Raw genomic sequence first — 24,661 nt, 5'->3', positions numbered from 1 at the left:
CTACATTTATTACTCTTGACAATTTAATGCTAGTGTGATTTTTTTGGTTCCATCCAGTGACTGATAGTAGTCATACCCGTTTTTATCAGAATGCACTGAAATCAATTTTCCCCTGTGTGAAGTGCACTCATAGGTATTATGACTTTGGTTTATGGAGATGCTATGTTTAGTCATAGATATAGCGCACCCTCGTCAATCCAGAAAGCCTAGTTACAAGGAACGAAACCTATGAGAATGACATCTTTACTAATTGCCTTCTTTTAAAATGGTACTAATGCCTTGCTTATTCTAGATTGATTCCATTCAGCTCAGGACGAATATTACTTAAACAGGTGCTCACTGAGTTGTCCATCAGTTTTCAGTATGTTTGCATTAAACTCCCCAAAACCTTATATCGTGCACTGAAACAGTGCGATACGTGGTCAAGGATGCTTCGTTGATCAGACTCACAACTGTTCCTGATCCGCCCTCGATAAATACGATTCTCATGGATCAAACTCGTATTGCTCAGTTGTCCCAGTTTTTATTGCTTTCTGTTGTGCTTCAGATCGTCGATACGAAAAACAACAGTTTATTTGAGACAGTCACAGGATTGTTCGCCAGACAATTTGGTCGTGTTTAATGAAATACAACAAGGGAGGGGAGAGACTTTCGACGTAATTTGCTGTGTGAAGAATACCTGCAAATGTGTCAAAAACGACAGGAGTTTACTGTAAGCTTTGTGAAGCGAGGAGAGATGGAATCTGCTTAAGGAGTGCATAGGCAAACAAATTTTAAAATATAAAACGGTTTCTTTGTTATGCATTTGGAAGTCAAGCATGGTCAGAGCATACTTCAGATTTCTCGCATTCTAAAAAGAACAACATAAATGCATCCTTTGGGTGACCACAGTGCTTGTGAGTTTCGGAGCTCAGTGAGTAGAAGGTCATACTCTTGTGATTACGAGCTGAAGAAATGGATGCACACTGGTGATGAAGGTCAATCTGAATGATTCGGTTTGTGCAGTCGTTCTTGGACGCCAAATGCGAATTTCTGCTTCGTCACAGTCTCATTGGTGGAATTTTTGTAGTTCTGGATTTCATAGCCATGGTAAGTGAACCAGAATGAGGACTATAGTCCATGCTTGCGTCAAGACAATGAACGATTGTCCTCCTTCGTCGTTCTGTGCTGTGCGGCAGTTCCTAGTGTCTAATTAACTCGTCAGCCGTTTTTTTACTGGAGAGTCATGAACACATATGGACAACAATTCAGCCAAAAACATGTGAAACATATTGACAGCGTGTGTCACCAAAAAAATAATCGCTCTAGTTATGCGAATGAACCGCAGAGAGGAATAGGAGTCATTAGATGAAACGCCTACATAATTTATTGAAAAATGTTCAAAAACGCTGCAGTTTGGTCAGCAATGATAGACACTCTCGCACACCATGAACTGTGCCGGTTAGTCGACATAATCTGAATCTCACATCCTTGCTGTTGACAAGACAACTTTTGGGAAACCTATGTACAGCACTAACCTTAGAAGGTCATAAATTCGGGAAAAAATCTACTCTGATAAATGGAAATTCGGACGACCCATATTGAACGGAGAACAGAAAACCAAGAAAAAAACGGCATTTCGTGTGATAACGAAACAATTTTCACGGAAGATCATGTGGAAAAAACAAGATCAGTCGTGAATCCAGCCTCATCCAACCGGGGACGAGAAACAGCCAACAGATGTAGGACGCCAAAATTATGTCCAACTGATGAACCGGCCATATGTCTCAAATTTACAAGGGACGCATGCCAATGTCCTACTCGGAAAGAAGACGAGCATTATATGGTGGCGTTCGGCAGTGTGTACAGTGATGACTGGCATCCAGTTCAGACTTGCTCGTCACTAGCCATTAGATTCTCGGAGCGCTGCTACGAGCGTAGGAATCCGATGCGAACAATAACAGATGTGGAAAAGCCAGATGACGATGATCGGCAAATGACGATGAGGTGGGTAGGTAGTCCTTGCCGTCATCCGGGAAAAGTGCTACATCCCAAACTTATAAGGGCCTATTAGTGCATAGGTGAGGATGGCCATAACACAACTCAGAAGGTATATGCACTAATAAAAGTCTTTACTGTGACTGACACTAGTTCGCACAAGCGATTTGCAGCATGTATAAAATAAGGGACAATATAAAATGTGGAGCAAGTCAACAGGGAACTTATCGTATGTGAGAGTCCCTTGGTGAAAGTCCGGACGGTGGGAACGTGTTTTCTCTGCAGTCTTGCTGCTACACGTGTTCCATGGTTGTCCGTGGACTTGTGGAGAGGTTGACTTCCTGCTCTCTGCGCGCGCGCGAATCTGTGTGCTGTATATATGTAGGTCCGTTTGCGCGTACGTGGGCGTGTCTGCACGTGAGTGGTTGGTACGCTCACTAGACGGTGCAGACAATCGACGTCCGATGAGTCACCTTAATGTGACGTGGTTGTGGGCATGAGAAAGAGACAAGTCTCGTGATCCAGTGAGTGACTGTGGCCTGAACAGTCAAGTGTGTGGGTGACTGGGTCGCTACAGGCCTCAAGTGGTTCTGGTTTTAGGTTCCCGAGTTATCCGTTCGTTTCTATTGTCTTCTCATTTTTATTTTGTATTCAATGTACTAAACTTGGTCGAATCATTTTTAACCCTGTCGTTGTATATAATGTTATGCGTATTTCGTTGAACTATATAAAATATTCCTGCCGTAACAGTGAATATTCCCTACTGGCTGACACCGGTTAGCCGCATGTACGCTTCGAGGTTGCATCCACCGGAATGCATGTGTTGTGGGTCTTAATTTGACTTAGCAGTCCATCACGCCGATAGCCTTAGAAAAGTTCTACCTTTTTGCTCCCTACTCTTATTCCTCAGGGCCTACATCGCCCTCAGAACTTTCAGCTGGTTGTCTATGCAGATTGGGGTAAACCTAGGGTGTGACAAATTCTGGACACGTGGATACTAGCATAATTTGCTACTGTTCAGAAACCCGAAAAATCAAGGATTGTCCCGTCAGGACCAGTGTGAAGCTCATCGGCCTGCCAAATACCGGTGCGTGCGTTCCTGGATGGTGATACCCGCTTGCTGAAAAAATTTAAGTTTTAGCGCCGCAACCACCTAATAAATGGTTCGGACAGGTAGATCGTGACTGCTTCATTAATTATCTTAATTATGTTAACAAGTGCGTCTTCGGCATAGTATGTAATGCATATGTCTAGATGCACTTAAACTACACATAAACACTTGAGAAAGCCTAAAAATCTCAATATGAGGCAGAATAACTCTGGACTACGTAAAATAGTTGATTCGTTGTGCCATTCAATTTAGGTTGGCTAGTGCAGACAAAATTCTGTTTTGTGGGTATCTGGCGATTAGTGCCCACCTGTGAGTTAGTCAGAGGTAGGTTGATTCCTACTCAGGTACTGCTTATCTGATTTGTTACGGATTGATGTTTATCAGTGTGATGCTTTGCTTCTCGTCAAGGTGAATTACTTCATTGCTGTCTAACAAAGCTAACCAATGCTGGGAAGTTAATGTCACTAGTGTCAGATTCTGTGAAACGAGCACCGGACACCGTCCACAGCTGCTCTCGGAGAAGTTTCTTTTTTCACGATGAATGCTCATGAAACACAACTGGAAGTAGCTTTAATGAGCTACGCATTAAAAGGGGATAAAATGTTTGTTTCCATTTGAGGTAAGAGATTTCATCATTTCGATAGAACATGGTCATCGTACTAAATCATCGTATCTTACTAGCCTGTGCGCCACGTAATCGGTATATCAAGACAGATCAATGACATATGACTCGTGTTCGAAAACTCCATTTAGGGCGTCGTAAGCTCTCAATCAGCTAAATCTCTCTTACTAAGTGGAACATCCATCTCCAAGGCCAGAAAGCTTGCTCTTGTCTTTTTGCGTTTAACAAGTATTTTATGACACTCACCATTTAAATCATTCTTATACGGTACAATGCGGCCCAAAATGAACACACGTGACACGGCTAGGCAGACTGGCAGACTTTCACGCCGGAAAATCGATAAACCATAATTTGACATTGTTAAGGTTATGATCAATTGTCGTCCAAACGAAAACGCATTCCGATGAACGCCTACATTTGAAAGCGTCAACAATTCGCTCAGCGAATACTGATCTCTATGATGGGACTACCTGGGATGAAATTCATCCCAGTTAACGGTTTAATTGTCATGCCCACAGACATTGTTGTCGCAGATTTTCTGAATGCATGAGACGAGGGATAAACTTACAAATGTCCAACAGTGTGGCTGAACGAACGTACATAGTAAACAAGTCAATAATTTACGCACGACAAACGTGACTGATTTCATTTGTCCCACCGTCCTCTTGACTGGTGAATACGACTCGAATTTCAAACCGCCAGTGTTGTCATATTGTACATGGGCATATATCAGTCGGATTTTGTCTTCCCATTGTGCGTCGGGTAGGTATTTAAACTAGCTACATCACAGCCGAAACCAAGCCTAGTCTTGCACAGTGGGTCCTTCCATCAAGCAACAACCTGAATTCGGCAGTATTTTTGAATTTACTACCGTTTTCCGGTGAAATTCGGATGAAAAATAAGAGATGTGCTGTTACACCAGACGATAAAAATGAGGCAGCGTCCTAAGGGGTCAAAAACTCCAATCGGAGGGATGCTGTATCGTCAGGTAGCCCATTTATTTTTGCCAAACATCTCTGACTGTTGACTGCGACTCACATGCTTGTGGGATAGCGAGACAGCTCGTAGCCAAGAGGTTGAAGACACTAGAGTTTAGTGAGTTGTGCACTACTGATGATTCCCAATGAGGATAGAACAGCTGTAAATTGATTCATGGCTTTTCAAGATTGGCTTCACTTACAAAACAAAATATACACCAAAAACAACAAGTTCAGTTTGCTATCGTGTTGGTACATAGTTTCACGTTGGAAATTTTTTGAAGCAAACTGCCGGATAAGCATTAGGTGCACTTCCAACGAATTCACATCATCTCAGTCCCATGTATGACTTCGGGTTGAACTGTTTCACAGTATCTGAGTTTGTGATTCGGAGTGCGTGCTTGCGTAAATTTTAGGGCTCCCTGAGTTTACTTCAGCTTTCTCGACTGGGGATAAGTCAGTTTCCTAATCGAGGCCTAAGCGAAATCGGAGCTTTGAAGTATTGTTCGTCGGAGTACCTGAAGAACAATAATACCTGCGGTGCGGAAAAAGAACCCTACTGATAGAAGGACTCATCCATACTCTCAAATCGGCAAGTCCTGATTGCGCGGAGGTTGCCTCAAACTGATTAGATTAGACGCGGATCATTAGATCTTATATCCATCGAAACTGTGGTTCTGTGCACCGCCCAAAAAACAGAGCTCGTCTTGGTGGGATGTGAAACTAAGGAATTAAAAGCATAGACCTACATGCTCTTGATTAGGCCAGAAAAGAATTAGCGATTACTGACAAGATTTTTCCGGGAATTCGTAATCTGAAAAAGGAATAATAAGGAATAATAATAAAGGGAATAATAAGATAGACTGTCGTTCATTAAGTTGAATTTCTCATCTACCTATTTGTACCAACGAAATTTTGTACTGATAGAAAGTGGAATTGTTGCCGGGAGATCTCTAACACCAATTGGAGGCACTCGGTCCTTATGACTTGAATTTGCCACTCAACATAATGCAAAGACGACATTTTCTGGATGTCAACCCGTCGACGTTTTCAAAATGCATCACGTGAAAGATCACCTACTTCATGTCTATTATGTTGCGCTTTCACGTTTGGTGGGATTTGAACAAATCAGTCGATTAATGTTGTGCATCCGGGCGTATATCCCACAAAACTGGGCTGGACGTTTCGGATCATCCTATGACCGTTCCCTTTGATGGGTTCTTGTAAACTCCAGAACAAAAAAGGACAAACACACTGTTCGCCGGAAAATCCAGCCGGCTTGCTCGATCAAATAGGGAGCGAAGTTCAATCTGGAAGGGACAATTTTCTTCGGTCCATCCATGACACCACTAAGGTCCTGTTTGGGTAGAAAACCCCACAGAAAATTGAGTGGATTTATATCGGCGTACGGTAGCGGTCCCGGTACAAAGGTTGCCGAAACACGATTGGTATGTTGAGGAAACCTGACGTCTATCTTCCAAATCGGCTGACCGGTTGGACTAGACATTCATAACCGGTGAACAAAGGACAACATGTGAACAGAATGTTCACAACTGACCCAGTTTTATCAAGTTATCCCAAAACAGTACTCATGGTCAGTGAGTTACATTAGGAAGTAAGCTGATTGGTTGAAAGCGCTCCATTTCCTCTTCTTTGAGAGAGCTTTCATAGAGTGTTCATCAACCTTATACTTGGCATCATACTGGGGAGTATTATTTTGAATCGATTGGTTCAGCAAGTTACCTGAAATGCGTTCTGGCGATGTTACGGAATATGGACAGCACAAGTAAGCTGTTTGGTTGTTGGTTTGTTCACAAACGTTTGAAAACCTCTCATCGCCAATTCAGGTGATGTCGTCAGCGCCGGGTTGAGCGGGCCATTCGTTCCTTACTTCTTGTGTAATTACTGCTCGCTATCAGTCGACGCAATTATACAGCGGAATGGTCTATGGAGAACAATTTACTGTATGCTTCGTCTTGATTGAGACTGATCAGGTGAATATGGCAAATTTAGTTAATCTGATTTTCTGATTCAAATTTCACGTTCAACCCCTACACTAACCATAGTTGTGAGGTAGGCTCGTAAACATTTAAGTAGCTTGTCTCTGACTGAACCAGCAATAAATCCACCGATTGTTTACCAAACTCCTCTGAAACGATGACTTCCCAATCGGTCCCAAACATTTTCCAATTGATTGAATGTCGAAAGCTGTTTAGTAACCCTGTAGATTTTAAGGGGTCATCGGGAAAATGTAACAAAACAGTGGCATCTTTGTAGGGTTGGAAAATCCTAGATGAATCCCCTAGGAACCGAATTTGTTCAGTTGAAGCTGTTTTTAGTTTACGCTTTCTTCGTAAAACGTTTTGGTGATACTGTTTTGCTTTCCAAGCAATCGACCATTCTTAATTTGACTACATGGGTTTCCTCATCTAACTCACTGATAACTTTTCTTTATTTTAGTGTGAATGAGCGGAAACCAGAATGGCTTTATAAATGCTCCCTACCGTGCACTTGCTAGAAAAATAAGCGTATATGGAGAGGTGCTGTACACGATATCCTAACGGCAATTTATTGGACACGTGACTAGTCTGAAGGCTTGTCCACAAACGCAAGCTATTTTGAAGAAAGCCTGTCATCTCTAAGCGTTTTGACGACTAGTGACAAACAGGAAGTGACAGCGTTAAATTATGGGCTAGTTGCCTGAGACCAAGTCCTAAAAAGTTGTAGCATTCGCTATTGTGACCATATTCGTTTATGTGAAATCAGAACTGGCCTGCTGTTCAAGCATACTTGACGGATACTCCTGATTCTTCCAGAAAAAGAAACTAGTTTTCGTCTGTGTGAACATAATCTTCAAAAAGGTGTTTGTAGTTTTCTTACTTCCTATCTAATCATTGATGGTATTTTCTTCAAACTTGAAAAACACATATAGGACTTCTTGTCCTGGTGAGATGATTGCACTCAGGTGATCGGGATGGCACTGTCGCTCGCAGAAACGCGTTTGTTGAAGTTCACGTCCTCATACTGGCAATCTCAAACACGTGAGCTCCTGCGTATCGATCTCTCTTCCATTCGTGACGCCATTACTCCGCGGAAGTATAATGGTTATTTTGTTCGTTCTTTGTTTACTTCGTCAGTACCATTACTTCGAGCTTGCGTGCAGGAAAGGCAGGTCACAAACCAAATAGCTTGCCTCTCCTCCCACCTCCCGCCATACAGATGGGAATACAACATCATCAGCCATTGGATCATCTAGAAGGTGAAATCTCCTTTGCCAGAACTTACTCAGACAAAGAGTAGGTTCTGCCTTAGTTACCTATTCAATTATGTGGATTTTCCCATCAGCCAACACATGAATGCGCTCGTTAACCAATATTTTGGTCTGAACTTCTAAGCTTCTGATCCAAAGCAAAAGTAACAAATATATCACTTTCTTGACTTAGTTAATGTTACTTTCTGGTTGATGAAAAACCTTGTTACCCAAAGGGCTGTTTTAAAGGTCGCTGCTTCTTTTGAATAAATTACGTTGTTTGTTTCATCCCCCAATACAGTTTTCCGATGGTTTTACACAGATCTGCGGGTCTCGAATATTTTGGCTGGTAAGAATCTCAACTGCCTTCTTAGTTCGCATTATTTCGGTCGGTTGGTTTGGTAGAATACAGCAGAACTCTTTGGAACGAACACTTACAATGAATATCCTACTGGATTCCATCGAGCTATACAGAGAATCTCCTGTGGCAATGGATTTTATCAAATTTTACATCCATCAGGCCAAGCCATTATATGGCCCTTCCAGAAACTGTGCTGCTGCGGTAACGTCTCTGTTGCTTTCATCTCCTGAGACGAATCATGTAATCCGCACACGCACAACCGCTATTATGGCAGGATTAATAAACGCCATCTCGGACATCCTTACCATATTGGTAACATCCGTCCCGTTTGTTCGTTCTACTGAGGTTCTGCTCTATCCTGCAGTTTGCCATCGTTTTGTAACAGTAGAAGGTTCTACATAAACTCCACTGTTTACTCCTGGAAAAGTGCTCTGAACCCTGACTTTTGTGGGGCTGCCATTTCTCTAGTATGCCTTGTTGTATGTTTGTTTGTGTGGATATTGTCGCTCTGCGTACTAGGATAATGAGTGCGCACATGGCATCCCAACATGCAGAGAAGCTAATGGTTTTGGTCTCCTAATCCGCTTCATGTCCTCGTGATACGGGAGCGCCCGCATTCATCAACTGAGTGTCTGCCACGATTCATCAGTTTTACGCAACACAGTCCATTTGTCTTCAGGTATTATGGCGACATTTGTGCATAAGTACTCGTATACGGAGCCGTAAGCACTGGATGGTTAGTTCATGGTTAGTAGCGCAAATCCAGAACGAACTATCAAAATGAGCTCTATTCCACCGATGCATATCTGAGATGATTTCGTGGTGACGGAACACAGACTGTTTTCATATCCTCTTTGTATGTCACACTAATACCAGTTATCCGCGACAGCTTGGCACTTCTTCCTATAACCTGACAGCTTTACTAGCTGACAGAATTTTTGAACTCCGGCGTCCGCATATCAAAAGTCTAATTGGTGGATATTTTGCTCCTCGATGGACCACTGACATAGTGGCTCGTGAAGCAAGCAACGCGTATTCTGGTGCGTCCTCCACTGTGTGCCTACCTGTGTGCGCCAGTCCGTCTTGTTTTGCGGTGTTGTTCTGTCGCCTGTTGAGGGGACACAACTGCACATGAGCTTCATTAGGCCTCATCTAAAACAAAAACTTCAAGTGGTGAATGATACATGGACAAACAACTTGACCTATCCCGGAAGGCAGCAAACGGGAAAAACTTTTCGATGGATCCTATATTCAGGACTGGCTGCATTCTACTTTGTAAAATACTATCCACAATAAATTCAGAAAGTATCACGTAGCCAACTGAAACCAATTTCGTGGTATTTATAGGTGCCCGCACTCCGTGGTAAGAATCTTGGTGTTATAACGAACAGAATCTAATTCTCTCTGGTTGTTGAAAGATTGTCCTGGTGATTAAATGCACTGCCTTAAGTGGCAGTGGTTTGGATTCAACAATATGATGACTGCGAAAAATACCCACAAACTGGTGAGCAAGTAAGAGGGTGGTGGGTTGAACAAGACTTGCTTGTTGTGCTGCCCAATCCAGTCGATGTAAAATCCAGTAGATACACGAACCATGAACAAAGTTACACCTGACCTACTGGGACCTAGTTTCCACAAGGTAGCCACAGTATCCTCTTCAGTGAAAACGGTTCCTCGCATGTTGGTTTATTCGATACAACCCACAACAAAGGGTGCAGCAAGATGCTTTTATTTGCGCACGAATTCGATCTTGACAGGAGAATCGTACCGGCTGAATCGCTTGTTTATAATGGTCGGAGAGTTTTCAGCAACTTTATGAACAATGTGTTACGTCTGAAAAAATCAACGCCACATTTGTACAAAACATTGTTTCTGATTTATGAGCCATATTCGACTGTATAGTCTACTTGTTTTTCAGACTCTTTTGACCGAAACATTATCCATCCCTCATTAGTTGCTTGACGGCATGAAGTTCCATTATGTGATGAACATCACTTTCAACATACCCCACTTAACAGGTCCGAACTAGGCAAGAGTTTCCAGTTTTAAAACAGTCTATGTGCTTTCAGCTCCCTTAGTAGGGATTCATTTAGGTTCCTGAAGCCTGTTGCTCTAGTCGGAGCCTAAAAGCCAACTTCTCAAAGGAATACGATAGTTCTGGGTTACGTTTCCATGTGACTGAAAGAGGCAAATTCTGGTTGTTGGTCTGTTCGCCGAGCTTGGCAGTTGGATTGCAAACGTTTCATCACCAATTGAGGTGACATCGCCAGTGCACTCAACCCTGACCTGACGATTTCGCCTCGATTGGTGATGAAACATTTGCAATCCAACTGTCAAGCTCGGCGAACAGACCAACAACCAAAACAGCGCACCCAAGTTACCTACAATCCACAACATTGCTGGAGGCAAGTTCTCTTTAGGAACGCTACACAGAAGTAAAAGGAGTTGTTGGTCACTGGTAAACCCAAAGTTCATATTACTTGACGTTACTTCGTTGGTCCTGCGGTATCATGCGCATGAATTAATGCGGACACTTGTTCTCATTAGTTACGCAATTCATATTAATTTGTAGGTCGATTTTCATCTACATTTGTGGATCTCTTCAGCATTTCGCTGAAACTATCTCTGGATATCGAAAATATCTTGTGAAATGATCTCATCCCCTTCTTAGTGGATTGGTGAATGATGTCCTGGATGAACGCTTCACTATTCAATAAGACAGGCTTATTTAATCAATAATCGATTATGATATTGGTCCGCCTTCTATCACATTATTCAAGCAATTTGGTCGACTGATTTTCATCCTGTACGCACACAGAAGACAGTACATTAGATTATTATGTGAAGTCCAACCGAACGAAGCATGAATGTCTCTTTGTTCATATCGTGTATACACCGGGTTTATCTTCATCTTCCCCACTACATTTGTGTAGCTGCATCCGCTATGGACTCCGTACGTAAGGGTTGATGTACAATGGCAATTCACATCTCTGATACTGGAAAATTGCCGGAAATTGACACAAGCATCAGTGTATCTTCCCATAGTTGTTTAGTTTGGTAATTCATATCCATAAAGAACATGCGTAGTCACACATTTAAACCAAGTAATGTTCAACAATCATGCCCGCGTTATTCTCTTAAGTTTCAGTGAGTGGTAAACTGTGATGACCCCATAGGGTTTGCAAACATATAGATGCATTAGTTTAGTTAGGTGTCTAGTGGTACATTTTGTTTTTCTTAAAATGTATTTTGACGAATTTCTCTATCGGTAAGTTCAATCATTCTTGTGAATGCTTGTAAGGGGAATTCAGCCTGGAATTATACGTGGCTATATGATTGCAATTTCACAGATACGCATACCAGAAAGACATGGAGCAGTCCGACAAAAGGTAGCGAGTACCCACAATAGGAAAAATCATGTTACGAGGCGGTCTGATGGTAAAGTCGTACTGTTCTCTATGACAGGCAACCAGCAGCTCCATACACATGGAAGCAGCGATGCTGTCTCACCCCCCCCCTGAGGAAGGACTGGTTAGAGAACGTCAGTCATAAAAATCATTCTCCATTACGGTCTTAACACTTTTAAAAATCAAGAAACCGGTGCTTCACAAAAGGCAGTGGTATTGGTAGTTGAGCTTTTATACCTCCCTTCCTCCATCCACTGACTAGGTAGGCCTACCAGTGCGTTGTTGCTTAGACCTTAAAGTCAAAGTTTCAGGTCCTATATTCGGGCTTAGCCATAGAAACGCCTTACTTACTGGCACGTGACTCGTGCCGGTAAAAGCGGAAGACACTTCTTCTACGACTGGAACATGGGACGCGAAAGCTTTCGTGGTTAAGAGTAGAGACAGGCCAAAAAGGTGAACTACTCTGGTTGCAAAAGACTTTGCGCATTACAGGATAGACGTCACTTCAGTCAGTGAGACCGGAGTTGCTGATCGAGGAAAGCTTCGCGATGCTGACTCTGTTTCTACCTTCCGAAATAGTGGAATAGCACAAGAAAACCTACTTGAACATGGCGCTTGATTCGCAATTACAGACCACAGGAATCATAGAATAATATAGCAGCCAAACTGTACTAGCCCTCGAATGATGGCCATCCGATTCTGGCTGCCGAAGGCAAGGTTTATCACAACTTTAAATGCTTACGGCCAACAATGTCACATCAAATGAGAAGATGAACGGATTCTACGGCCAGCTGTCAGATCTAGTCACGTCTGCACCTTCAAGCGACTCCTTCCCTTTGGGAGGCTTTAATACTCGCATTCGTAAGAACTACGAAACCCGAAGTTACTGAGCCCATTAGGAATCGGATCAATGAACGAAAACAATGAGAGGTTATTAAAAGGTGTGAAGCACTGGGGCACTCATTAGCGAACAAGAAGTTCACAACGTAGACTCTTTCAACAAGTGAAAGCGGATATTTAATCAGCTCTGTCATTTTATAACTATGTTCTGGTCACAAAAGTTATGCGAAGCTGAACGAAACACGTATCACTCCTTGGTGCACGCTAAAGTACAGATCGCATTAGAAATATTATGGACGGGGAGAAATATTATTTAAGGTTGGGTGTGAGAAAGCTGAAGAACCAGGGAAGCTCTAATGCGATAGCCACTAACCTGATTTAGCACAAGCATCCAAGCAGCTGTTGTGGGTACAACTGGACCAAAGCGTCTGCGTTAGGTTGTGAAACCTCCATGCCATCCGCCGACAATTGAGGCCTAAGTCAGAATACTGATAATGAGTTTGAGACATCTATCGAAATACACTTACTGAACCATGCATTCACTGTAACAGAGGAAATCTGACTGAGTTGGGGGTTGATATATTTGACATTGAAGACAACCGGAAGACCATTTCCAAAACCCCCTCGTAAAACAATGGTGATTTGAACGATGGCGCGTAATCAGTAGACTGTACTAGCATGAAATACAATAAATTTAAACCCGACTCCGGGAGTTCAAAGCTTTCCTGAGAAACGGTATGCAACTGAGTTGCTAGTTCACCTGGAATTTCGGAAACAACAGTGCCCTACACTGAGGAGCCCGCAAGCAACCGCATTACCTTTTTATGAGAGAAGTCCATCCGTGCCACGAAGAAGGAGAGCAGTTGGACAATTTCATACGCGCGCAATTCACATCGAGTTAGCAAGGAAAATTTTCAGGTACGAAGTTTTTTTTATCACCTGAACGCCCATGTAAACGCCTGACATTTCGACTGACATCCAGTTTAAATATATTTATCCGTTTTGTCTCCACCATGGTGCTCATTACACTTGTCGAAAAAGAAAAATTGGAGGAGTTTGATTCGTTTAAGTTTGATTCGTTTCGCCGTAGGGGATAACTGGCTTGTGATTAAATACACAGCTCACATCAGTGGGGTAGTCATCGAACCAGTAAACCTGATGTTTCCTTAAACTGGAACCCGGTCCGCGGTGATAGGAGTTGCTTGTTTTCACAACAAAAAGTTTCGGCCAAGTATGGTGCACCGTTCTACAGATGGAAACAGCGAACGGTAGAACAAGTTTCATACGGGAAATTCCACCTACCTTGATCTGGGGAACACACAATGTTGGGTAGGGTGACCGATATCAGAATGTGTTTCTTGCTAGTTGTCGATCTAGCCCACTCCACACCTGCACCCACCCACCCACACTCACACACACACGAAAAAACCCACTTATACTACTGTCTCCACTGGTCATCTTCTGGTCATTCAGTTGGTGATATGCATTCGGCTGTCGTATGCCCCCAGTCAGGTCAGCTGTCTGTTTTCAGTTCATATCCTATTACGCAACTTTAGGACCTGAAGAAATGACCAAAAAGTGTTCACCCACGTTGTATAACATGGGAGTCAGTAGGCTCATGAGTCGAAACTCGTAAGCACCGCAGGGAACCATTGGAAGCGTTATGAGGGTGCTTTACAATCATGTGAATATTTGCCAATCAAACAGCAACACGAGTCGGTCACCTTGTGTCATTATGGGTTTCAGCAAAGCTATGACTTAGATTTATATTATAGTAGGTGTGAACCAACAAAGTCAATCTTATGATATTGTTCAAGTGCACCAACTTATCTAGGGTCTATGTTCCAACACAGTATAATCCAAAGTGAGCTCAAACCTATGTCACCCACACTTGTGGGGCCAATCGTCCATCCATTCGGAATGACTTAACCTCACAACTAAATTGACACGGCATATGGATTCGATGCAAGAGTCTGAACAGTCATCTACACTGAGGTTAGAGGACAGTTCCCATTCACATGCCTGGTATGGTCAGAAGCATCCATTATACAAATACGTGCAAACAGAAACATCTACCCTGTCTCTCTCATCCCAGGCCTGTAAGATCAGACTAGAGGCCACTAACGAATGGTCTGTGGCCTAACCCGACCTGTGACGTCATTCCTCCTGGTATATGGCTATTTGACAAGAGTTTTGAAATCATTTTCTCACTCATCGAAAAAGAGACAAGATGAAGTCGCCTAAACCGAAGCGGGGTGGACACACAGCAGTTTCCAGACTGTGTGTTCAATGGCATGGTTCACGCTAACCCCATTGGGTTTCACTCCTGGTTAAAGTTTTGATTTGAATATGACTTCCATATGAGGACCTGCTCTTTACTGTGTGGTGCCCAATTCCGTTGAATGGACGCTATTTGTGACATGAAATCAGGCTATATTTCATTTCTGGTCTTCCATTCCCACGGTTTCTTCTTTTTATTGCCAGGTAAGCTCTTTCACAAACCTGGGAGTAGCCCTTTCGCCTCATTACGTTCAGGCTAACAACAACATGTGTACTGTTTGGAGATCCTTGATCAAAAACAGATTCAAATGGAAACTTACTTTCCTGCTCTGGATTGTATAGTAAGAAACAAAACAAGATATTTGGTGTATCGGAAGACAGAATCTTGCATCCTGATGTTTCAGATGTCAGGAGTCATCCACGAAACACCTTTCGATTTTGGCTTTAAGACTCCAGGAATTATTCCAGACACATTTTGCCGAACACTCCATCCCCCAATTATGCCGAATGTAAGTGAAAGGCCAATTACATTGACATAGTTCTTTTTCACTGTGTACTTTTTGCAATCACTGACTCTTGTCCGAAATTGCAGCCTCGGTCGTTTTTTAAGTGTAACACATAACCAACAGTCGGTCGAATTAGCTTCTGTCTATCATTTGTTTCATACAAAAAAGTAATTGGGAAAGAATTGTGCAGTGAGTGGTTTCTTGTGACTGACAGGATCGTAATCAGGCGAAGAAAAGTTGAACGTGCTGCGCGAACCTTAAAGTATAAACACCTTTAATTTGAAACCAAGGGATCACCGGGTGTCAACGGTGGGCATGTGTCTACACCACCACAGTCCCCTAATATTAATGAATGTCTGTCTGAATGTCTTTCGTTTCTCCGACTGTTCACAATAGAACGGTTTGAATACAAACACTTTAGGTCACGGTGGCATTCCTTACGGAACATAAGACAGCCTCCGTTTGGTGGAGATAAATAAGTTGTGGACCACACGCGCAGGGTTTCTGACGCCCCTAACTCAATATGAAGAGCCAAAAACTGGAACTTCACGTTACCAGGGTTCGCACGTGTGTAAGTATGCAGAAGCCGCTTAGGTAATGAACAGAGATCACGAGGGTCGGACCGTTGTTTGGTTGGATGGACGCACACTCAATTTCACGATTATTTATTTGGCTCGCAGTGCCTATCGAAACTACTGGTATAAAATTCTAAGGCTGAAATTTCTTGTCAACGCGTTAATCCTGGGAAATTTCTCCAGATTCCGGTCTACCGTTTAGAAGCTGAAAAATCGTTCGCAGGTAGGCTGCGTCACATCATCTTTCCAACACGAAGATGAAAAAGAAGAGATTTGAAAAACTGCTTGTGACTGATACGCTTCGCAGTTGGCAGACTGCATGACAGATCAGACAAGTGATGGGCTAAAGTATCAATGGAATGAACGAAAGACACAATGTATTGTATGTATGCATGTGAGTTAGGTAGTTTAGTTCGCAGGCTGAGCATTGCTCAGGCTAAAATCCGGAGAATTACACCTTCAGATGGACCACCATACACTGCAACGTGATATAAGTGACCGCAGGTTACTATAAGTAGAAGCCAGTGAAAAACAATTGGTGTGGCTCAACTACTTCAATGTCAGCCTTTGGTACTTACTGAACCTATGATGTACTAAGTGCCCTGAGACTTCTGATGTTGGTCTCTGAAGTAGGACCCAAACTTCATGATATGGAAGAGCCATTATCCATTCACAGCAGCGGGAAGAGACATATATCATCGTAGAAATACGGTTTGGTTCATCAAAGTTCGGAGTTTCGGTGTTTCGCTCTAAGTTAAGGAATGAAGATGCCAGTTTGAGGCCGGAACTTAATGAGACAAATTAACTACCAGTTAGAAGAGCGCACATTAAATCCTGAGACAACGGACCATCCATGGTAAGAATCTGAATGTCCATTTCATTGCAGAAACCCTACTTGGCATTATCCGAAAACGTACGCTACAGCTTACAAATCTTTCTCGAAGAGCTTTGTTCCGAAACACACCCACTTGCGTAGTAATTTGTTTTTAACCGGGAAACTCATCTGCGTCACAGCTGAAACTCTCTGGTTTATGCTATTCTCGAGCTGAGTGTGCTGCACAAATGCCGCCCGATGTTTCAATCGGTAAGCTATTTCGTATATTATAACAAATTAGTTGGAACTACTGCACTTCTAATAATATTACTGGAAATGATTCGACCAGTCGCCCTTCTTGGGACTCATCAGGTAAGCGCGGTCCCGACGTTGTGTCTCACAATAATTCCGATTTAACGAAATTCGTGAAGCACATACTTGCTCATCAAACCGAAATTAGTATGCAATTGAGAGTTAGTGATGAATTTCGTCCGACTGGGGTTCCAGTAGAACATAAATTTGACGGAAACTCTAGGACCACGCGCCGAGTAGGACGGAGCCGGCCACGGGTTATCGAAAAGTTTTCTTCCAGTAGACATAAATTTGACGGAAACTCTAGGACCACGCGCCGAGTAGGACGGAGCCGGCCACGGGTTATCGAAAAGTTTTCCGTAACCTCATGGGTAGTTTTCCTCAGTGTTTATTCTGGTTTTCGCCAGTTCCTCAATCCCATGTATATTAGGTGTCCCCGGTTTATATACTTGCCCCATTTAACAGACTATGCAGCGAAATTAAAATCATCTTCCAGCAGAAGGAGACGAAGGACAATAGTTTTTTTGTCAAAGCCTTATTTGACCTACTCAATCAACAGAAATTACGAGTCGCTAAGGTCAGCAAAACCTGAGGTTCAGCAAAAATCTGGTCCAGTGTTTTCTCAGAGAACAAAGTGACTTGATATAAAATGTTTCACACATGCTATAAGCCTCGAGCCCCTTCGATGCTGTCAGCAATTTATGGTAGAATTGCACGAGTGATTGCTAAAGAATATTTTATACCCATTCCCAAGTGAGGCGATTTTTTTCTGCTTCTTTTCAGATGCAAATTTAAGAGCACCGCGATGCAACTACTGCCTTGAGACCTTATTGATTTGCATTCAAATGATGCCGAGACACACACACTGGGAGGAAAGTCTTTTGTGAATTTTATCAAACTTCGTGGGGAAGGAATGACGTGCAATTCAAAAAAATTGCTTCTGACGTGATGGTGGTTTTCTGTGGAACTTTGTATATCTGTGGACAAACGCTCTAAAAAAACTCGGGTGTATGTTCACTTGAAATTTACCGCTACGGCTGCAAGTATTCACATTCATTAACATTCCAGTTGAATGTTGGAAACAGAATATCAGATCAGCATGATTCATAAGCAATTTTGCGTTTAATATGTGCTTCTTTCCCGCCCTCGTGCTTCTGGAAGGAGTTGATAACGTGAGTATATAGGTACCGATATGAAAAGCAAATTCGACTTGCTGATAAAAGTGCTGTGTCAATACGTCACTCTCACATCAGGAGCAGTGTAGTTCGTGGCATATGAATCGACTTAATACAGGCTGGTGAGAACTCATGGTTAGAACAATTCAGCGAAACTAATGGAACTGGTAAAATCAATCAGCTTGAAGGATTACTCATTGTAGAAGAAGCCCACCGTAAAATTCGGCTAAAAGTTGGTTCTGAGTTGGTCTGAAGTTGGTCCACGAAGCCACATTAAAATGGGAAACTGATTTGTGATTGCTGTGCTTTCAGAGCCTTAGATTATTTTGCAAATAAGCCGATCATGATGCAACGAAAGTAACTGGCACTTGGCCTTAAAAACCTTGGAAAAATTAGATACAATAGGCAAAACATCTGGACCATTACAGAATATCGAGAAAATAAGTCAACTATGAGTTTGGTCGTTGGTTCGCTCGCCGAGGTTGGCAGCTAGATTGCCGAAAAAAACAATTCGCGCACCCAAACTGTCCATTTTCCACGATATCGCCAAATAGGAGTATATAAGGTGCATCAGAAAGCGTTGACGCAAATGATTTTGAAGGCCACTTTCTGTGTTGTTTATTCAGGAAGGGGATTACGTAGAACCGGAGATAAAACCAGCGCACTATCGGCCGGCAACAATTTCAGCCAATAGAGAGGCGAATTGGAGAAACCTTACTCCAGCCAACCAGCTAAACGCTCACTCAAGCTTCCACTATCTGATAACGGTTCTAGTCAATACTGCAGTTAAAACGACCGGCGACTTACACCAGTAAGACCGGCCAGCTTCGAATACAGCACGGCCAATCACAAAAGAAAGTATATGAAATCCAATGCAGGATGCAACCAATGGTGAACAAAATTTTTCATAGTCTAATGAGAATCCATGATTTCGTGTTACTAAGCTGATATTTCCCTGGTGTGAAGCAAGCCTTCTTTATCGACTTCCGAGGACTCAAAACAATTAGGTTACTACTGACAATGTCCCTGTCACGGTAGATCGAAACCAAAATGAGCTTGAGATTGCTAGAAGACTTGTGGCCCTGTGAAATACTTGTTCAAAGTGCAAATACTGTTGATTGCTTATCGAACAGACATACTGAAAGCGTTGACATTTTTATAGTAGAGATTACCCGATTACAGCTAACTTGCTACAGCGGAAACCTCAGCGTTCGGTCAAGTATTTCAGCTCTTGTAAATAGTACCCGTTTGCTAAAAATGTTACATAAGTAGCAGGCGTTCATTTGTAGGAAGTTTAATAGAAAACCTGCTAATACCAAGGTGGGTGTCGCAAAGGATTGCCATTAGTACATGGCTTGTTCATTAATTAGCCATCCCAGACAATATTTCACTTTATATCAAACGTTAATGATATTTTACTTTATCCGACAAAAGTTTCATCTCTTCGCTAGCTTCATTTTTTCACAAAAAGCAGTTGTCCCCTTGGGACTTGTCGACGCAAATCATTTGTGCTGTCCGAGAAGTCGTTGCATTCAACCATAACCTTGGTCATGGAACTGTGACGGATATAAAAGTATATTTTCCCTATGCATGCCACCACTCGTAAAGTTGGTGAAAACTGTTCGACAGCTCATTGTCAATTTCATCCCTCTTGGGGCCATTAGGTAGACGTAAATTGTGTAATTCCGGAGGCCTTGTGTTCTGCTTGAAACCCAGTTGACAACAACTGGAGAAATAAACTCACTTGCGAACTACAGGAAATAGAGCCTCCTCTGTGTGCTAGGTTTTCATCAACTCTGTATGCCATGATTAAAAACCAAGAAAACATACCGGGAGACGTAGAATTTCTCACTGACTGAAACACGGAGCAACCTTTGTGTCGTCCAAAGTTCATTATATTAGCCATCACGATGTCAAACTATGTCTGAGGGCAACACATATTAAAAGGCCCGTGAAACATCAGCCGTTATGTCTTTCTCCCCGTCTTTATTCTCCTCCTTCCCGCCAGAACAGGTTCTTGTTTTTTTGTGCAACATTGTTGTTTATTGTACCAGATCCTGAAGAATAGACACAGACTGTGTTCTCTTCCTCGCTCCCTTTCGGCCAGTGTCAATCTGTTCTGCGAAACAAAGTGTCCCAACATTTTGAAATTTCCTAATTATCTCCGAGATCACTGTCCTCGGGCAATATAATCCCCAATTCACTAAAGGTACACACTAGTGAACCGGAATGAATGACAGTCCAGGTTTACTTACCAAACCCCATTGCTCGTAGCACCTTCATATGATGCGGCAATTCCTCACCAAGTGACGAATCACGGTCAGTTGCAAGGTAAGTTGGTGTTGTTAGTGACGGAACACGAAGATGATTCACAGCTGAATCTCTTGTCTCGGAGATTTCCCCAACGGAATCAAGGTAAATCAAGGTAAATCAAGGTTATATTGGTCTAAAAAGCATTTTGCTTTACAATGACCAAAGGATATTGGTGTGTGTGTATGTATACAGATAAACGGAATGATATGACATATATGTTCTATTGTTTGTAATCTGCATCTCAAATGTTGATGAGGGAAGTTGGGTGAGATCTTATGTATTCGTCAAGCGAATGTTTGAAAGTCTCGAGGTTACCACAATCCACAACAGATGTTGGTAGTTTGTTCCACGTGAGGGATACGCGGACTGAAAAAAAGTAGCGCCGACAGTTAATGCGGGAACATGGAATGTCAACGGCCAATGGATTCCGTCGGGTCTGTCGGGCCAAATTAACTGTGAACAAATGTTTTAAAGGGTGATTAGGGGTGTTTATTATCTTGAACATCAGGATGAGGTCTCCTCGTATACGCCGATAAGTTAAATCAAACAAATCGAGTTTACGTAGCCTTTCACTGTAGGGAACGTTTCGGAGGCCAATGACCAGCTTGGTCGCGCGGTGGTAGATACGCTCTAGCAGTTGTGTATCCTTTTGCAGCCATGGAGACCAGGCTTGGATCGCGTATTCCATTGTCGGCCGGAGATATGTGTTCATGATAATAGGGAGAATTTCAGGCGTAAAACGATAAAATATTCTCCTAAGCATCCCGAGCAGTGCCGAGGTCTTGCGATATACTGATAGACAGTGTTTACTCGGCTTCAGGTTGCTAGAAATCCAGACGCCGAGGTCTTTTTCCTCAGCCACCCATTCCAGTTCATTGGATCCCAGTTTGTATGGGAAGTGGTAGCTCTTCCCCAGATTTATGAGTTTGCATTTCTGGAAATTCAGCGGCAGCCGGTTTTGGATGGACCATTCGTCGATTCTTTGCAGATCTTGCTGTAGCGCATCACAATCAGCCTTTCCATGAATTTCAGACCAGATTTTTATGTCATCAGCAAAAAGTACGGTTTTGCACTGCAGAAGTTTCGGCAGGTCATTCATGTATACCAGGAACAAAATTGGACCAAGAACCGAACCCTGAGGGACACCACTTGTGGCGGCAATTTTATCGGAAAACGCTCCATCGACACGAACTTGGACCGAACGGTCACTCAAATAGTCTTTCAGCCAGCTCAACAGATTTCCCGTCACGCCATACATTTCAAGTTTCCGAAGAAGGATACTGTGATCGACTCGATCAAAGGCTTTGGATATATCCAAGTAACAGGCATGTACAGTAACTCCCGCATCGACTGCTCGTGTCCAGTCATCGAGTGTCACGAGGAGATTGGATAAACAAGAACGATTCTGTCGAAATCCGTGTTGTTTATCGCTCAACAAGGAGTGAATTTCAAGGTGCGATTTCAGGGCTTCTGCTATAATTCGTTCCATTACTTTTGATATTACTGGGAGAAGAGTGACAGGTCTGTAGTTAGATGCACACGTTCTGATACCTCCTTTGAATATGGGGGCTATTATCCCGCATTTCCAATCCTCTGGTACCAACCCTTCTTCCAGAGAACTAGCGAACAGTTTAGCCAGAGGATAGCTAAGTGGTTCAGCGCAGTGGCGCAGAAGCAGTGGTGTAACGCCATCCCCACCAGGTGAAGTGTGTACCTGTAAGCCGCGAAGGTGTTTGACAATGTTAGCCCGATCAATATGCACGTCCGATAAAGTTTCGTCCGTTAGTACCTCCACAGTTTGTATAGGAGCGCGGGTATCTTCAGGAGAAAACACGGAAGCATAAAATGTGGCAAGGGCATTAGCTGTTTCAAACGCATTTGCAGTCATTCCCGATTCTGTCTTTATGGCAGATATACCTGGTTTAACTTTAGCCTGCGCATTCACGAATTGATACAATAGTTTGGGGTTTTTCTCCATCCTAGTCATCAATTTGAATTGCTGTTGTAGTTTGTCTTCCTTGATTAGTGACGTGACTTTATTCCGCAACTTTCGGTACGACTCCCAGTGTTCGTCGGTCCGGTTCGTTTTATATTGAAACCAAGCGATGTTACGTTCTGTAATCCATTTTCTTGTTCGACTCCTCACTGTGAACATCTGTACGCAGGTGGCTCGAGGCACCTCTGTCGAATTGTCTGCAATCAAGGTCTGCAGCTGGGCTATGAATGATTTCCATCGCCTATTAGTATTTTCGTGTTCGTCATCCAGCATATTTAGGTCCTGGAAGGCTGAGATTATCTCCCGAAAATTGGTCTTCAGAACATATTTATGTGGGTCGCTTAAACGTACGGAGGAGCAAGTGAAATCGAACAAGAGCACGAGATGGTCGCTCTTTCCCAGTGGTGGTCTATATATGATTTGTTCAACCATAAATGGCTCACTAGTTAGTATAAGGTCAAGTAACGAAGGTTGATCTGTTCCACGAAACCTCGTACATTCGTTAACATGGTTGAATAAAGGTACCAAATCTAACAGCTCCTGAAAGTGTGCTTCAACTGAGTTGAGCGAGTATGAAGCGACGAAAAGCTGGGGAAAATTGAAATCACCCATAATGAGAATGGGAATGGAGTAGTAAGAGCATACGCGACGGATTCGGTCACATATACTGAATGTGTGAGTGTCCATTGCGGTTGGAGAGCGGTAAATGACACCAATAATGCACGCATCTATCTTGTTTGACTTCAGCATACACCAGAGGGTATCTTCAAGGATGAGATTAGCGTCAGGTATTTCAGCACATTGAAGACTACTGTCATAATATAGTGCAACTACACCGCCATGGGTGGCTCGATCGTGTCGTATAACACTCATGTTTGTAATTTCGATTTCCTTGTCCGATATTTCCGCTTGCAACCAAGTCTCAGTCACTGCCACCAAGTGAGGTTTGTATTGGTCGCAAAAGGCGTTTAATTCTGCCACTTTACTGGGCAGACATTGGGTATTTGTATAGAGGCACTTAAGGCTAGTCGTTGTGGTTAATTCTGCTGTGCTGCAACGCACGACTCCCGGGGAGCCAGCAGTGATTCGTTTTTTGGTAAATCGTTTTTTGACCCCAATTTTTCCATCATAGTCTGAATACCAACCGTGGTTTGTTGGTATTCATCAGTGATCGTTTGCGTTTGAATAGTTCCTATTTCGCCAGTCCGAATCGTATCAGCAGATGCGTTTGAGCGTTTAGGTGAGCTTATTCTCAGTTCCCTCGGAAGCAAATTACGGTGCCTTCGCCACTGAGCTTTCACCAAGTTGGCCATTTCGGCACGAAGAAATGTCAGCTTTAAGGGTCTAGGAATGCTTCAGCTATCACGATATTCGAATTATCTTAGTGTATCCATAAGGCTACTGAACTTTTCGAGTGTTTATGACCAGTTTTGCGGAGAGATTCGGCTCGAATTCAGTTGAATCTCTCACCATCAGTGTAATTCTCAGGGCAACACCTGTGAAATTTAAAAACGAACATATTTTGCTGACTGCATTCAACATGAGGGCTGATTTTGCGAAATTCATCGACGTACCTTGGCAATTCCTTTCGCCCCCAAGTACCTCTCTACATTGTCGACGCTAGTGATCGTTTGGTTTTGACGGTAGACTCACCTGGAAGCCGTTTATGATGTCTTTAGGCAACTCAATCTTCAGCATCAGGTCGCCTAATGTATCAGCTTCTACGACATTAGGGATATCGCGATACCTTGTAGAGACGTAATGCAATACACAAGGTTGCTGCAAACTCTTTGAGTAGCGCATTACGTCTGTTCAATGTAACGCGATATGCATGTGGGGGGTTTTGCTGGAGGTATATTTTTTACATCACTATCGTTTTGAACAGTCCTGGAGCAATTATTCATGTGAATCCACGCCCAAGGGGGTGGGGGTGAGAAGCACTGGACTCGAGTTTCACTCTTGTTAGAGCTCATCAGTAGTGCATATCCAATGGCTGTGCCGGGGGGGGGCAGGTTGAACTCCGGTTACCTGACATCCGAGGCGAACGTGTTACCACTATTCCACCAGCGCAAGTTGAACGGGCGAACGTGTTCTCACTTGAGCGATGTGATTAATATGCCCGACACATCATTGATACGACGACTC

The 24,661-nt window shown here is 43.0% G+C and overlaps 1 protein-coding gene across 1 annotated transcript in view; it reads right to left on the bottom strand.

The window, feature by feature from the left end:
• T265_02328 (hypothetical protein) overlaps window positions 1-20,101 on the bottom strand; it is a gene marked incomplete at both ends in the record, with an annotated part of 37,892 nt that extends 17,791 nt beyond the window's left edge. Inside the window, 2 exons of the mRNA XM_009166542.1 lie at window positions 5,478-5,501; window positions 20,038-20,101. Coding sequence (XP_009164806.1) covers window positions 5,478-5,501; window positions 20,038-20,101 — 88 coding nt within the window. The remainder of the gene's footprint in view (window positions 1-5,477; window positions 5,502-20,037) is intronic.
• Between the last annotated feature and the right edge of the window lie 4,560 nt (window positions 20,102-24,661).

Source organism: Opisthorchis viverrini (assembly GCF_000715545.1).
Source record: "Opisthorchis viverrini unplaced genomic scaffold opera_v5_28, whole genome shotgun sequence".
In the NCBI taxonomy this organism is placed as follows: Eukaryota; Metazoa; Platyhelminthes; class Trematoda; order Opisthorchiida; family Opisthorchiidae; genus Opisthorchis; species Opisthorchis viverrini.
This window is presented reverse-complemented; position numbering and strand designations above follow the sequence as displayed.